This window comes from Centroberyx affinis, unplaced genomic scaffold (assembly GCF_046629955.1).
Source record: "Centroberyx affinis isolate AG114_WGS23_722 - 3 ecotype Tasmania unplaced genomic scaffold, CSIRO-AGI_Caff_v1 ptg001095l_1, whole genome shotgun sequence".
Classification (NCBI taxonomy): Eukaryota; Metazoa; Chordata; class Actinopteri; order Beryciformes; family Berycidae; genus Centroberyx; species Centroberyx affinis.
This window is the reverse complement of record NW_027279640.1, coordinates 620,400-635,043: the sequence shown is the minus strand read 5'-3', so window position 1 is coordinate 635,043 and position 14,644 is coordinate 620,400. Positions and strand designations below refer to the sequence as shown.

The following is a 14,644-nucleotide window of genomic DNA, read 5'->3' as shown; positions in this document are numbered from 1 at the left end:
GTTGTTACTGACAAACATTCGCACAGCTACCGTCTGTGTTTGCGTCAACAGGAATACGGTTCACCGAGCACAAGATTCAAGACCTTTGTAACCTGCATCTGCTCCACACTATATACAACGCAGTGTCTGGTTTTGACAGACTACACACACGTAGAGCACTATACATATTTGCATGATACGGTCATATGTTTTTATATATATTCATAGTTGCAACACTTTTTGAAGTGAGTGTAAATTGAGAGAGGGCACCAAGCGAACTGAACAGGCAGTGTAAGTCTGTATAATTATACACATTAACTCAATAAGGGCGCTATAAATAGCAGTGGTTTCCCCTTTTATTTATAGAAGCTGCAAAGTATCACATGGTGCTAAAAAAGACAGGGAGGGAAAGGGACGAAACATGAAAAGAAAAAGCTTGTGGAGGCTTGAGATGAGAGTTAAACTTGTGACCTGATATAATGGCCCAGGAAAGCACAGACACTATATTGAGCCCGGCAGACCTCTGTCCGCATGCAATCTGATTGGCCGAGGATTAAGGATGATGCGGCGAACTTGGCCCTGCGAGAGCTCCCCGACAGGAAATAAGAGGGAAGGCTCCTCCTTATCGGGTCTGCAGTTGGCCCTTGGGTTTGTGAGGATGCCAGATAGTGTCTTCTCCAATCTCCTGCAGTAAGTCTGGGTGACACAGGCCAGGCCTCGGCTCTGTCACTAGCTAAGCCTGCTGTCATCTGGGGCAAATCCCCAGGAATCCTCCCTCAACAAAACAGCACAGAGTTATACTGTTTTATGTTGCTATTATATACCCTCAGTCCATCAAATAGATGAGATACTGTGCTGGATTCCATGGGAAACAAACTTGTCTTGGACTAGAATGTGTATTTTGGGAGTTTTGGGAGTGCATCTCAGAGCCTTTTCTGCAAGTCGTCTAGTATCCGATAGATAGATAATAGATTTAAAAATAGATCCAAAAAATACTTCCTAAAGTAACACGTTGCAGCTTTGTTTGGCCGAAGACCACTTGACATGCATGTTGTGTTAAAAGTAGTACTAAAATAAAAAAGTATTAAAATTTAACGGATCAAAATCAACTCAATCACTTCAGAAACACACAGGAGAGAGAGGAGGGAGAGAGAGAGAGAGAGAGAGAGAAAGAGAGAGAGAGAGAGAGAGAGAGAGAGAGCGCTTATTGAAATATTAATATCTCCAGAGATATGGCTGCGCTCTGAAGAACACTGATGACAAGTATCATTTATTCAGTAGATCCCTGTGCTGCTTTGCTGTGGGAGATCTCATTGACAGATATCAGAACATCACTAGCATGTTTTGAATGTAGGAAGCAGGCGCGCATTTAATCTACTTTCCAAATGTATCCCTTGCTCTCATCATCATCCAGCAGAAGCCTGCCTATGCCTTGGCGTAGCTGGGACGTTACATTAGATCTACAGGATGTTGATAAAACATGAACCTCTTTTAATGAATAATTCATTTGCTGAGTGCTCATGAATGATGTATAGATTATCTAGCGCATATTTTATTAATAGGATTGTCTTAATTGAGTTGCGGAGAATAAAGCAAGGATTAATCTTAGAATGAATATTAATGAGCTCTGCGGCGGTGGGAGATGACTGTGGTGTAAAGTATAACCAAAGAAATGTTTCCTTTATAAAGCCAACAGACAGAATCTAATCTAATAGTCCTTTATTCAGGGATACAAGGACAGATACAGGGGAAATATGCTTACATTCCACTCGCACATTCAATTAAAACCAATGACCATTGCGCTCCATCATGTGTAAAATCAAATATGTAAGGACAAACAATATCTCAGAGCGCTAATTTGGAGACTTTTGGAAAGGAACGGAGGGAAAGGGAGGAAGTTGAGGATTATTCAGATTTTTTTGTACTGTATTCCCATCTGCTCCGACGGAAACCTGGGTGCTGATGAGTAATTGAAAACTCCACCTCTGTGAAAGTCTCTGATAGAGGGGCCTCAGTGGGGAATGCCCCCCTGCTCCCCACTTTAAGCCAGTTTTTTTTTTTTCCTTTCTCTTTTTTGATGTTGTCACTCCCAATCTATTGCGACCCTGACAGACAAATGAAAGGCCTGTCCGCGGCTGGCAGCTCATTTCGCTGGCAGGTGGCAAACAATTAGACACAGCAAATAGAGGCTTGAGGGGGGAGTGACATGAAAGCATGAGACAAAGTTGTATATGTGGCCGGGACGGTTTGTGTGAAAGCATTTCAAAAATAATACACTTTGCCGTGGCGACTCATTTCAGGCTGCCAGCTCCCATTACGGGTGTGAGTGGTGAGGGTGACAGGGCCGGCCGTGGTGTGGCGCGAGGCCGCTTCTGTTTAATCTGTCATCAACGCCCTGGAGACCCCCACCCCTCTCAGCCTTCCTCTCGCTCCACACTCCTCCATCTTCTCCTCCCCTATTCATCAGGCTCACCTCAGCCCGCCTCAGCAGCAGCAGCATACATTATAGAGCAGGGAGGCCCCATTGTTCCTCCTGACTCACCGTGTCCTCCACCTTCTCTCTGGGGCTTGGCAGTGACACACACACACACACACACACACACACACGCACACACACAAAACATCCATGCACATAGACATACAAAAGCACCGATGGTCACACACACACACACACACACACACACACGTACGCACACACACACACGTACACACACAAAACATCCATGCACATAGACATACAAAAGCACCGATGGTCACACACACACACACACACACACACACACGTACGCACACACACACACACAAAACATCCATGCACATAGACGTACAAAAGCACCGATGGTCACAAACACACACACACACGCACACAAATAGGACAGATGGAGTTTTTGTTTGTGCTAAACCTACTTAAATTACTTTCAGAAAGAATTTGATTTTCAAAACTTTATCAACCATAGGAGATAAGAATCAGGGGGAGCTGAAGCTTGAAATCCTGGCAGGAGAAGGTTTGTAAACTCCCAAATCCAGACAGATTACTATGTGGTTTTATCTCACCCAGGAATGTAAACAAATCGCAGCAGTGCCACAGTGCTTCACAGACCTTTTCAAACACAGGAATTCCTTGCCATGTGGGATGAATACAATACAAGTGGTCTGAAATGAATAATGTGTCGCACGCTACTTAAAAACCATTAGTGTTACCCCGGATAACAAAGATAGGCCGAGGGGATTAACATCAGCATTCTAAGGTTGCTTGAGTGATGACACACACACACACGCTTTTTATGACATGAAATGTATACTAGCTTTCAACAAAGCAATGTATGTCCCGGTCAATGAAATAGTCAAACATGCTGTCAAATATCTGATATACAACAGAAAAGGTTATACATGATGTTAGTAACTATCAAAACAGTATTTGTTGAAGGAAGTTACCAGCTACTTCAAGTTGTTGGGTGAGACTTGTTTTTGTCAGTTGATTATAGTTGATTTGTATCTGTGCAGCTTTTCAAAAAATTTAGGCAAGCAGTCGTATTTTCAGATTTATGATTTATTTTAGCATTTTTTTTAAAAGTTATCATGGATTTGCAAGGCTTTCATGGGCCTTAGGGTCAGGAAACTCACTCTACCTATAAAGGACAATATAAACCTTCAGTTCAGTTCAAGTAAAAACATGAAAATCACCAAAAACTGGAGCTGTGTGGTTCTGCCAGAACAGCGGCGCTTTACTGTGCAGTAGGCTACCTTACCAGTGATGTTACCTCACCTGTCAAAGGAGTGGAACTGCATGGGCAGCATGGCATGGGCCTGGGCCTTGGCAGCAGGGTCTGGGTAGGACACGGGCTCCAGCCCAGCCTCCATGCCCTCCATAGGTGCAGCCACGAGGCTCTTTAGGATCTCCTTGACGTTGATGCCCTTGTTGGGCTGGCTAATGCTGGAGATGGAGGAGGGAGGTTTCAGCACCTCCACACTGGGTGACTCAGGCAGGCTCTCCTGGGACTTCTTCACCTCTGACGAGAGGGTGGACAGCAGCTCGCTCATGGTGTCTGGCCCCCCTGCGCTGTGCTCCAGGTCAGAGCCGTTCAGGACGCTGGCTACCTGCTCCTCCCCGATGCCCGAGTCTGTGTGGGGAAGGGAGCCCTCCATGTGGAGGTCCTCCGATGGTGTGTGGTGGTCCTTACTGCTGTCAAATACTAGGGGGTTCTCTGTAAATACACACACACACACACACACACACACACACACACACACACACACACACACACAGAATAGTGAGTGACACAGCCTACTGTCTGTATGCATGATATTGACAACATCATTGTCCATTGTGTGTCAGGTTTTATCATATGCAGTCTAAAATGGCTACACTATATTGATCACCAAATAACATTCATTGATCTTACATTCTCTATTGTCACTAAATCAACTTAAAGGTATTTTCCAAGAGAAGTAAGCAGGATTTAACACCAAATAATTCAATACCAATAAAGCACTGCATACCAGTGCTAGCTTACATTCCTGAGAGAAAAGTGTATTTGGCATGTGAACAAAGACCTGTGCCAGCTCCGCATCTTAGATCTCTCTCCAGAAGCTCTGATCCCCTGGTGAGATTATCTTTCTGTTACTGCCTGCTCATTCTCTTTCTATGCTAATAAAACACTAATCCTTTGTCTCAGCTTCCTCCTGTCCAAAGCCATGGGAGTCATACCTATCTAACTGCTTTGATGAAACAGTGACGGAGGGCTCAGATAGCTGCACTATTATTCTAGTACATAATATCTACCTTTATATTTCTGACATGCAAAGAAGCTTATTAAAACCTGAGTCATCCAGTATCCTCATATGTTGAAAATGCAGTGGCTACAGTGGAAATGGTCGGCGATAAATCATTGCAAGACAATGTGCGTATAATACTTGTTTACTTGAGGGACCAACTTGACCCAATAAAATGGTTGTTGGTTCTGCTAGCTAGCTGCAGTGGTGCCTTCCCAGTCCCAGGCTCCTGATTCTGGTTCATCCTGACCCAGTGGTTACCTAGATGCAAGGCCAACATATTAATATTCATCACATGCCCCCTAACGAGGTCAGGAGGGCCTGATTTAGCCCGCAAGACGACTGGCTTCCTGGTCCATCACAGACAATCGTCTGCCACATGCCGTCTGGAAAATTCCCCCATTTTCTGGTGAAATTTATGAAGGCGGCAGTGTGCCTCTCTCCTCCCAGCAACCTCTATGATCCCATTCTCCTCTGGTGGATTGCTTGCCTAATGGGCACTGACAGATGGGGCTGAAAATAGCAGGCCTGGCTCCACTGCCCCAAAAACCCACAGTAGTAGGCCAGCATGCTGCTGCTTTTCCATCTCTCACTCTAAACTTCTCACTCCTCATCTTCTCTCCCGCCCTCTTTCTTCATTCTCCGTCTTCCAATCTCTGCACTTTCATATTCCTTCTGGCCTCTCTCCTCTCCTCTCCCTCTGTTTCTTTCATTCTGCTCACCTTTTGTCTGAATGGAAGCTGATAAAGTATGCTCACTCATGCATCCCATAATAGCAAGTTGGCACTGCAGCAGGCGTTCGGCAAACCCTTTGTAGGCACCCGCTGATTTCCTTTCTTGTGACTTAATGTATGATTTATGACTTGAGGCATACACTACCTTTCATATTACAGAGAACAGTGATGCCTATTCAACTTTCGCAACTGCCATCTCCAGGCCCAGCCCCTGTTTGCTTCGACATTTAATTCAGTGCGGTGCAATTAGCGGAGCACATGAATAAATCATAGGTAAGCCAGTGGAGTGCAGGCAGGCTCTCCCAGCTTTTTTTACTGTATGAGCTCCCAGCTCAAGCTGGCAGGCAGCAGTGTATCAGAATGAAGGAAGGACACTTCAGTTCAGTTAGATCAAACAGAGTCATACCAAGCTAAGGTTAGGAAAGGAGGAAGAAGGGAAGTAGAAGGGGTTAAGGAAAACACCCGCTGTAACACCTGTGCTGGTTGGTGAGTTGATCTCCTGACGCATGCTGCGGCCCAATTGGTTGCTTATCCTGGCAGTCTCACGCTGGGGCTCCAAGATGTCCCGGTACTTGGAGACCATGAGTACAGAGATGAAGTACACCACAGCTAAAGCCAGAAACTGGGCTTGCTTGCTGTCATCCTACGGAGAAGAATCACAATACTGTTACACCACACTCTGTTTAGAAGATCTCAGCTCACAGCAACCCACTACTGCTGCCTGAAATGGTCTGTGACAGTAAATACAGCCTGAAGACAGTATGAAAATCCAGCACATTCAAAGTACTGTCATGATTCTCTCTGATTTCTAATATTTGCTTTAGCGTCCCCCACAGTGACAGCCACACATCCATCCAGAATCAGGGGTTGTGGGCTCGTGTTCAACAAACAGCACTTCAGTCAACAAGGGCACCTTCAGTGCTTCCCCTGTTGATTGAAGCGTCTCCCACTGCACACCTGTTTGTCTGCCAAAAAACAAATCCTATTTTCATCCTCTCTACCTGCAGGCAAACCTTTGTGACAAACGACACATGCGTGCACAGACACAAACACACACACACAAACACACACACACACACACACACACAGAGTCCCCACTCACCACATCGCGGAACACCACGGCACGCAGGCGATTGATGTCCACATCCTGCAGAAGGCGATCAGGGTCCTTGATGGGAGAGAGGTTACTGGGGACATTCTCTATGGCTGTCTAAAGCAGAAAGACAGCACAACAGTACATGCCATTCTGTTCAGTCAACGCTCAGTAATACAGGCTTCATTCCTGCTCACTGTTTTTGCTATTTTCACTTTCTTTTGACATGTTTTTACAGATTAGGAAACATGCAAATATACTGTAACCAGAATTTTGGGGTTATAGTTAACCGCTGGGAAAGACAGATTTAGTATGACAGGATGTAAACAAAACGCTTCTAAGAATAGGAGAGCTGATTTAGCATCGCTAGTCAGGTCACATGACAAGCTTCAGCTAACTTATGAGAAAAACTGATTTCACTGTTACTCTAAGATACCTTGTGCAGACAGGATTTGTATAATATATAAGGCCACAGACACCAAAGGGATGGTGGACAGGTGAGAGAGGTGGCACACCACACTTACCTTGCTGGAAGCCACAGCACTATGCAGGATTTCCTGAGACTTGCTGTTGGGAATGGATGACTTGGCTCCCCTGTCTCTCTGTCTCTGCCTGCACTCCAGACAGTTTCTCACAGCCACACAGCACACTGCACGACCACACACACACACACACACAGACACACAGAGAGAGACACACACACACACACACACGCCACAATTACCCTTTCATTTCAGAGTTAAATGGAAATTAAATGTTGATAACATGCATGGCCTCTTTTAAACTAATCAGTTATCTCTGATGACTATTTGTGCCAGACTGCCAGGACAGAGAGTGAGGGGTAAAATCAGCAGCCAGACTGATTTCACACTGAAGCCAGTGATGAGGAGAGATTGTGCGTTTGCAACAAGGACACTCTGAAGGCTGAAGGCTATTTCCCATCCCCCCAGAGCACAACTTGGGAGTCAACAATCCAGCAAACACAGGGATGCACACACAGACCCACAGGCACACACACACACACACACACAAATACAGACACACTCATTCTCTCTCAAACACACAGACAAAGACACACACAGATGAATGCTTTCAGTAAATCCACCAAATTAAGTAATAATGCACATTGAATTCAAATATAATTTGACAAACCTGTAGCATGTACACTCAGAAACACACACACACACACACACACACACACAAATACAGACACACTCATTCTCTCTCAAACACACAGACAAAGACACACACAGATGAATGCTTTCAGTAAATCCACCAAATTAAGTAATAATGCACATTGAATTCAAATATAATTTGACAAACCTGTAGCATGTACACTCAGAAACACACACACACACACACACACACACACACACACACACACACCCCTCTTGTGTGTGGTTGTCTGTATGTGTGTTTGCGTCTGGAGACCCTATGGAGTCCTATGAGTCACACCAATGACAGACACAAAAACCTAGCATTTGCAAGGAGTACCTGATTGCACTGTGAATGACTCTCTCCCTGCTTATGAATTCCAAAAGACAATCCTGTCATTTCTGTCTGGTGGAGATTGCAGCATAAGCATGTGCAGTCTCCATCAAAGAAGCAATTTAGTACATAATTAAACACTGGACTCTAAAATTAATTAGCTTTGCTGATCAAATCCAGGATTTCCAAGGATTACTGGAATTAGGTGTCATATGAGGATATTGTCATGACATTTTCTGATTCATCCATTTTCCTATGCGACCGGCAATATATACAGCTTAGCTCCCTAAAATCCACATGAAGCTAATTCTCCCACACCCCTGCCCCACCCACTCACCCTCATCCTCACCCCACATCCCCACCCTCCCTACATACACACACACACACTCAAGCACTTACCAAGTCTGAGGCACTGACGCATGAGGCCACCCGAGGACATGTTCTTCTCGGCTTCGATCTCGCTGAAGTTGAGGGAGCTGGCGAACACCAACACGTCCACCATAGCCATGAGACGGGACAGGAAAGTGATGGCCGTCTCTGAGGACATGCCCTGCGTTGCCTCGATGTTCTCCAACTCCGTCTTGCACAAGCAACCGGGAAGAAATCAGTCACATAGAGGGAAAGTGCTCGTATCCGACATCATCTGTCCCACATTCTCTCTCATCCTTAGCAGTGATAAACAAGAACATGCAATAGGATATCGATATAGTGCCACTTTAAACACAGTGGAGGGTGCTGTTGAATTCAGGGCAGACAGTCCCTAAACAACAGGTCAGGAAGAGTGAGGCGGCATGGGGAATTATATTTAAGTGAGGTTGAGTAGAGTCTGATCTCTGAGGAAGCAGAGGTGACACTCAAAGCAAGCTGCAGAAATTGGTGAGTGTTTGGTACTGAGTCAGATTAACTATCCACCTCCACCCCAGCTGTCATTTTGTCAGAGACCAGAGCCCCTTCATCAGTCTTTATCACCTGCTTTTGGTCGCTAGCACTCCTTTTCTTTGTGTTGTTAGGAGAGGGGGAGAGTTTTCAATAGCAATACTTGAGTGTATTTCGTGCAAAATGTTTATTTTCTAGAATAAATATAGAGGCAAAAACAAAAACTTACAGCATAAATACTAACCTTGGCACTCTAGACATGCACAGACAAAAACAAACAAAAGAAGATGATTAAAATCAAGTTCAAATCAAGGCTGCAGATTAAATCACATAATTAGATCAATAACAATCCATGACAGACATAAATGAAACACAGGGACGCTAATTACAAACAAAGAAATCTGGCCAAAATAATGTCATCAGCATTAAGTGTAGCGCAATGAAGCTGAGCAAATAAAGGTGGCCCCAATCGATAAACACAAACAAGTCTTATTTCCCCAAGGTCCATAAAGTAGACTGCAGGCGACCATAGACCAAGCAGTCGTAATAAATCACCACTAGATGGCATTGTTCCCCTACAGTGTAGACATGCAGCGTACTCACAGAAGGAGAGGTGGCCGCTGAGAGCAGGGGCAAGATCCCTCCACAGGCGATAATGATGTTGTCTACCATTTGCGAGATGAGGTGGATGGTGTTGTGGACGAAAATAATGTTCTCATTACTATTCACAAAGTCCATGACGGATTTGGTGGAGTGGCTGCAGGGAAAGGGGGGCAGAAAACAGGATTATTATTCATTTGATCATGCGGTCACATTTCACACTGTGTTAACCATAGGGCAGTTGTACTGTGCGGTAAATAAAGACACATATAGGACAAAAGCCAGATTCAATATAGGTCTAAAAACTGCAGTAAAATTATATGTTTGCTCTAATCTAAAGGGACGATCTGACTGTCAGTACAAGCACTATGCCATTGCCAACCCTCCCTCTCTTTCTCTTTCTCTATCAAGCACACACACAACACTTCACACACCTCCTCCAGACATGGACGTCAGTCTCCAGGGCGAACAGCAGGTCAGTGAGCAGTCTCTGGTGCATGGGTGACCATTTGAACTCTGGGATGCGGAACATGGTGGTGCGTGGGCCGGGGCTGAACTGCCGACGCTGTTCCTCTGTCATGGGCATCCCCCTGAAGCCCAGGTCCACACGCAGGTCCCTCTCCATCTGACTGGCTAGGCGTCCATGCAGACTCTGAGGAGAGAGCAATCAGTCAGTAACTATAACACTGCAGCAGAACGAATTGGACGTCACATTACTGTCTATCACGATACATATAGCTGCCAATCATGGTCTACTTCTCAGAAATCTGTCAAGATTGATAGTGCACTAGTGAAAACTAGTGAAAATGATGCTGTGGTACAGTGCTGCTCTGTAAATGAGGATCCTCAACTGCCAGATCAACTGAGTCTTCTGATCAACACTTCCTGTGAGTCAAAACAAAATAGGGCATGCCGAATATAAGTCCGAAAAATCAAGATGAATGAGTCAGCAAAGGACTGCAAAAAGCAAATTTAAAAAGCAGCGCCGATGAATTGAACATGAGCAATTACGCAACAGCAGAGAGGAGTTTAAAAATAAACTCTGCCTCCCACTGGCACTCCATCAGTGACCCAATCTAGGTGAAAGAGCCTGACCTCTGAGAAAGAGCACAGCACGTATGAGAGGAGGAGAGGAATGAACAAATCCCGAGTGATTGTTACAGAATAATGCTTTCTCTATTTCTGCCCTCCTGTTGGCTCAGCCAAGTATTCCAGCAGCCCAGTTTCTTGAGTCTCAGTGGAGTGTTGCCTGATGTGCACCAGGCCGTCTTGTCCCCATTACAGGCAGTGTTCGGGAAGGGAATGAGCCCTGTGGGTGCTGTTATTATAGAACTGTCCAGTAAAGGCCAACACATCCTGACAATGGCAAATGGCTATGCCTCTCACCCTACCCCCCTCCTCTACTCCCACTCTTTGACCCTGGCTCTGCTATACTTTGGCATTCATGATCATCTACTACTGCAGTTGCCTCCGGCTAAGAGCTTTCAGGTCATTTTGACTGTGGTGAAGTCAGGGAACCTCTACTATTGGTTACATGAGGCTGAATGCCTTTGTCATTCTAAATTCATCCATAAAAGTTATCTTACAGGCTGAAAATGAGAACACTGACTCTGTTGGATATTGGATAACTCTAATTAAGGTGACAGTTCAGTGTATTGAAATGAGAACCACAGTTCAAACACGCCGACTGCTCAGACTAACCTGTGTGGTGGTTGTCGTCAGAATCTTCTTCATCTCTTTGTCTTTGCCATCATCTGACCTTTCTGTGTCAGAAGTGGTGCTGGCTGCATCTGCTGCACTTCCACTTTTAGCAGCCAATGGATCTCCTTCAGATGCTGCTGCAGCTGCGCCCTCAGCGACCTCTGGGCCTTTAGAAGAGGCTTCAGCCCCGGCCACAGCCATGGAGCTGATGTCGCCCATGGCTGGCTGCAGTTTAAACTCCTCCTTCTCTAGGATGCTGGGTAAGGAGCCCAGCTCAGAGCTGCCAGTCATGTGAGCTAGAAGGCCCAGGTCATCGCTGGCGCTGGTGTGGACTTGAGGCTCTGGACTGGGCAGGACCAGAGGCTCAGCCGGACTCAGCTCAGGCAGAAGCTTGTCTTCCACGCTGCCTGCCACCTTGCCAAACAGGAAGTTGTTGCTGTTAGGGATACTGTCCTTGTCATCATCTAGCGTAATCAGAGGGCCTGCATTTTTGACCTCCATGCTGGCCTTTGGCAACAACACACTGTTGACGTTGCTGTTGAGTTTTTCCACAGCAGCGCAGTAAACATTGTCCAACAGAGAGTCCACCTCTACCAGCGCTCCATTCTCAGATACTCCCAGAGTTTCTGAGGACAAATCCAAATCGTCCAACTTTACCTCTGTAGCCTCCACCTTTTCGGCCTTGATGTCCACCAGGAGGTCATGAACTTCGACCCTGACCCCGTCCACCGTCCCCTCGGTTCCGCCGAGCGTCTCCTCAGGTCCCTTCCCCTCGGCCAGCAGGTTGCGTGAGTCCGCGCTCTCGTAGTCCGCCTCGCTCTCGGGCGTCTGGGAGTTGTCGTCAATTTCTCTGATCTCAATGCTGCCCTTGATGCCCGAGGCCTGGGCAGACAGACCGGAGATGGTGCTGACCAAACCCTTCTTCCCCTTCTTAATGTTCTCCTCCTCCTGCCGCTGGTACTCCTCATACATCTTCGCCAGGTACTCCTTATGTGCCTCATATGTCACCTATGCAAAAAATACAATGTTACTGACAATGTTGGCCACATCCACTGTGAAGATTATGTTTGCACTGTTAACAAGAGAAGGAATGGGTTAAGTTTTCTTCCTCAACAGCAGAGGTCAGTGTTTCCTCTCCCACTAAGGCACAACAAGGGTTTTGTTGTACGAGAGAGCTCAATATTCACCTTGGAGTGGGCTATAGAGAGCGTGTCCACCCACACACGCCACCCTCCCCACTCGTACTTGATGGCATGGTACAGCAGGATACGGAAGATGTTGTAGACCATCTCAGTGATCTTCTGCTCCTCAGAGTTCTTGGGGTTGATGTAGCCCAGAGAAAACATCCAGTCCTGCCATACAGAGCACTGGAGCAGACACCTGCAGTACGCACATCACCGCCCAATTAACAACTTCAATAGACACATTCCATCATTCAGATAATAATAGGTGAAGTACATTAAGTAAGCTTTGATCTTCTCATCTTTTTAAGTTCAATTATACCATTTATAATCAGCGTTGGTGGTAAAATGAGTCCTTTTCTCATTAACAAGTAGTGCAACAAATTGTGCTTTTAATTTGAAGTTTTGACATCACAGATACCAATCAAAAATAACTCATTAACTGCTCTCCAGTCCCATCATTCAAACTGCTATCTTAACACTTGATAGACCCATTATTTTTGCCGCTGTGTGTCAACATTTTATTTATATGTCATAATGGCACACCAATGTTATTTTACATTTTTTTTTTAATCATTTTGAAAAATCAAGTGATAAGACCCTACAGCAGATTGTTTCATTAATTTTTTTGGCAACGGTATCTTGAAATACAAGGTGACAGCCAAGATATTAGAGTGGCGGAAAGTGAAAACCTGGTAAGTGTTTGGCTCTAATATACTTTTTTATTGAACAAGTTGACTTGAACAAAGTATTTTGTGCTTATTAATTTTAGGCTAATTGTGTTGCTGATTTAGGTCAGTGGTTTCCAAAGACCTATAATTTAATTGCAATATGTCATCGAGAGTGTGTGTGTGTGTGTGTGTGTGTGTGTGTGTATGTGTGTGAGAGAGAGTGGAAAAGAGAGCAGGAATGAGCAACTGTCAAAAACTGGCACAGAAACATCTGCTCTTGAGAACATGTTGTGCATCTAAGGATGATTTAGCATCAAAATGAGCCCATTAAACATGGAACAACAAGGGGGAAAAATGTCTCTTTTTTTCGCCTTTTCTTTGATACATTAATCAGTTAGATAATTGATGCAGTGGGTGAGTAAGAGGCGGGACGAGTTCCGCTCACCGTCTGTTCTCGCGGCTGTTGCTGAACAGTTTGATCATGTCGGAGAGGAAGAGCCGGCGAACCTCCATCAGCTCTGTGCTGGGGGTGGAGCTCTTCAGTGAGGTGGCCACCACCTTGAGAATCACTGATATCACACACACACACAAATATAAAAATTACTACACAACTTGATAAGTTACACTGCAAAAAATCTCCATCTTAAGAACTCAATTAGTCTGTTATTGAGTCCTAAAATCCAAATTTTCTTAAAACAAGTGAAAAAATCTGCCAGTGGGGTTAGATAATTTCACTTGTTTCCAGTGCAAATCCAACTTGTTTCAAGAATTTTGTAGAATCAAGAGTCATTTTCTTGATAGTAGTGCCTTGATCTGTCTTATTCTGACTTGTTTCAAGATATTGACACTAATTTCTAGAAAACTCCTGAGACAAGTGAAACTGCATTGGAAACAAGTGGAGTTATCTCATCCCATTCACATATTTTTTCTCGTTTTGAGATTTGAAGACTGAATATGAGACTAAATGACTTGTTAAGATGGACGTTTTGGACGTGCAGACAGAGTGACACTATACGCCACGAAACAAACTTACTTGGGTTCTGAATCTTGACTGTGGAGTCAGGCTCAGGATGGGGTTTGTGAACCACCTGTGTGCACACCTGCTCTGTGAGAATCTGGTGCAGAGAGAGAGGAGAGAAGAAGATCCAATCACACAGTCTGTATACAGAGACCAATGGTGCAATGATGTCGCGACGTTTGACAAGGGAAATGTTTTGTTACCTCGTACAGAGTGTTGTAGGTCGTCACCGTCACAGTGTTGGTGTGCAGCATGAGCCTCTCTCCCAGGAGAGTGAAGAGGCTGTGTGTGTGCATGATCTCCACCTTTCTCCTGTGGATAAACACACACACACAAACACACTCACACAAGCATAATGGTAAAGTGGCTTGTTTAGAGCTCCCTAAGCCACTGAAAGGATCAGTGAATGCCGTCAGCTTGCCTTCCTATGTCTCCCCACGGGATGCTGGGCTCCGGAGACAAGTGTCAGGAAATGCCTGCTGTCATAAATTGGGGAAATTTCGTTGAAGGTGTGTAGGATAACGAAGTTG

The 14,644-nt window shown here is 45.2% G+C and overlaps 1 protein-coding gene across 9 annotated transcripts in view; it reads right to left on the bottom strand.

Annotated features, from left to right (window-relative positions):
* The window catches only part of nbeab (neurobeachin b), a 212,247-nt gene that overhangs the window by 110,106 nt on the left and 87,497 nt on the right, over nucleotides 1–14,644 (bottom strand). For 4 of the 9 annotated variants that reach the window (XM_071523569.1, XM_071523572.1, XM_071523577.1 and 1 more), the window contains exons 18-29: nucleotides 14,318–14,426; nucleotides 14,130–14,211; nucleotides 13,542–13,665; nucleotides 12,432–12,624; nucleotides 11,245–12,252; nucleotides 9,978–10,195; nucleotides 9,547–9,700; nucleotides 8,467–8,647; nucleotides 7,104–7,228; nucleotides 6,589–6,696; nucleotides 5,961–6,129; nucleotides 3,746–4,184 (exon numbers count right to left, since the gene is read on the bottom strand). In XM_071523569.1, the coding sequence (XP_071379670.1) occupies nucleotides 3,746–4,184; nucleotides 5,961–6,129; nucleotides 6,589–6,696; nucleotides 7,104–7,228; nucleotides 8,467–8,647; nucleotides 9,547–9,700; nucleotides 9,978–10,195; nucleotides 11,245–12,252; nucleotides 12,432–12,624; nucleotides 13,542–13,665; nucleotides 14,130–14,211; nucleotides 14,318–14,426 (2,910 nt within the window). Of the gene's footprint in view, nucleotides 1–3,745; nucleotides 4,185–5,960; nucleotides 6,130–6,588; nucleotides 6,697–7,097; nucleotides 7,229–8,466; nucleotides 8,648–9,187; nucleotides 9,197–9,531; nucleotides 9,701–9,977; nucleotides 10,196–11,244; nucleotides 12,253–12,431; nucleotides 12,625–13,541; nucleotides 13,666–14,129; nucleotides 14,212–14,317; nucleotides 14,427–14,644 lie in introns of all 9 variants that reach the window. The other 5 variants (XM_071523575.1, XM_071523578.1, XM_071523573.1 and 2 more) reach the window with 5 other exon arrangements.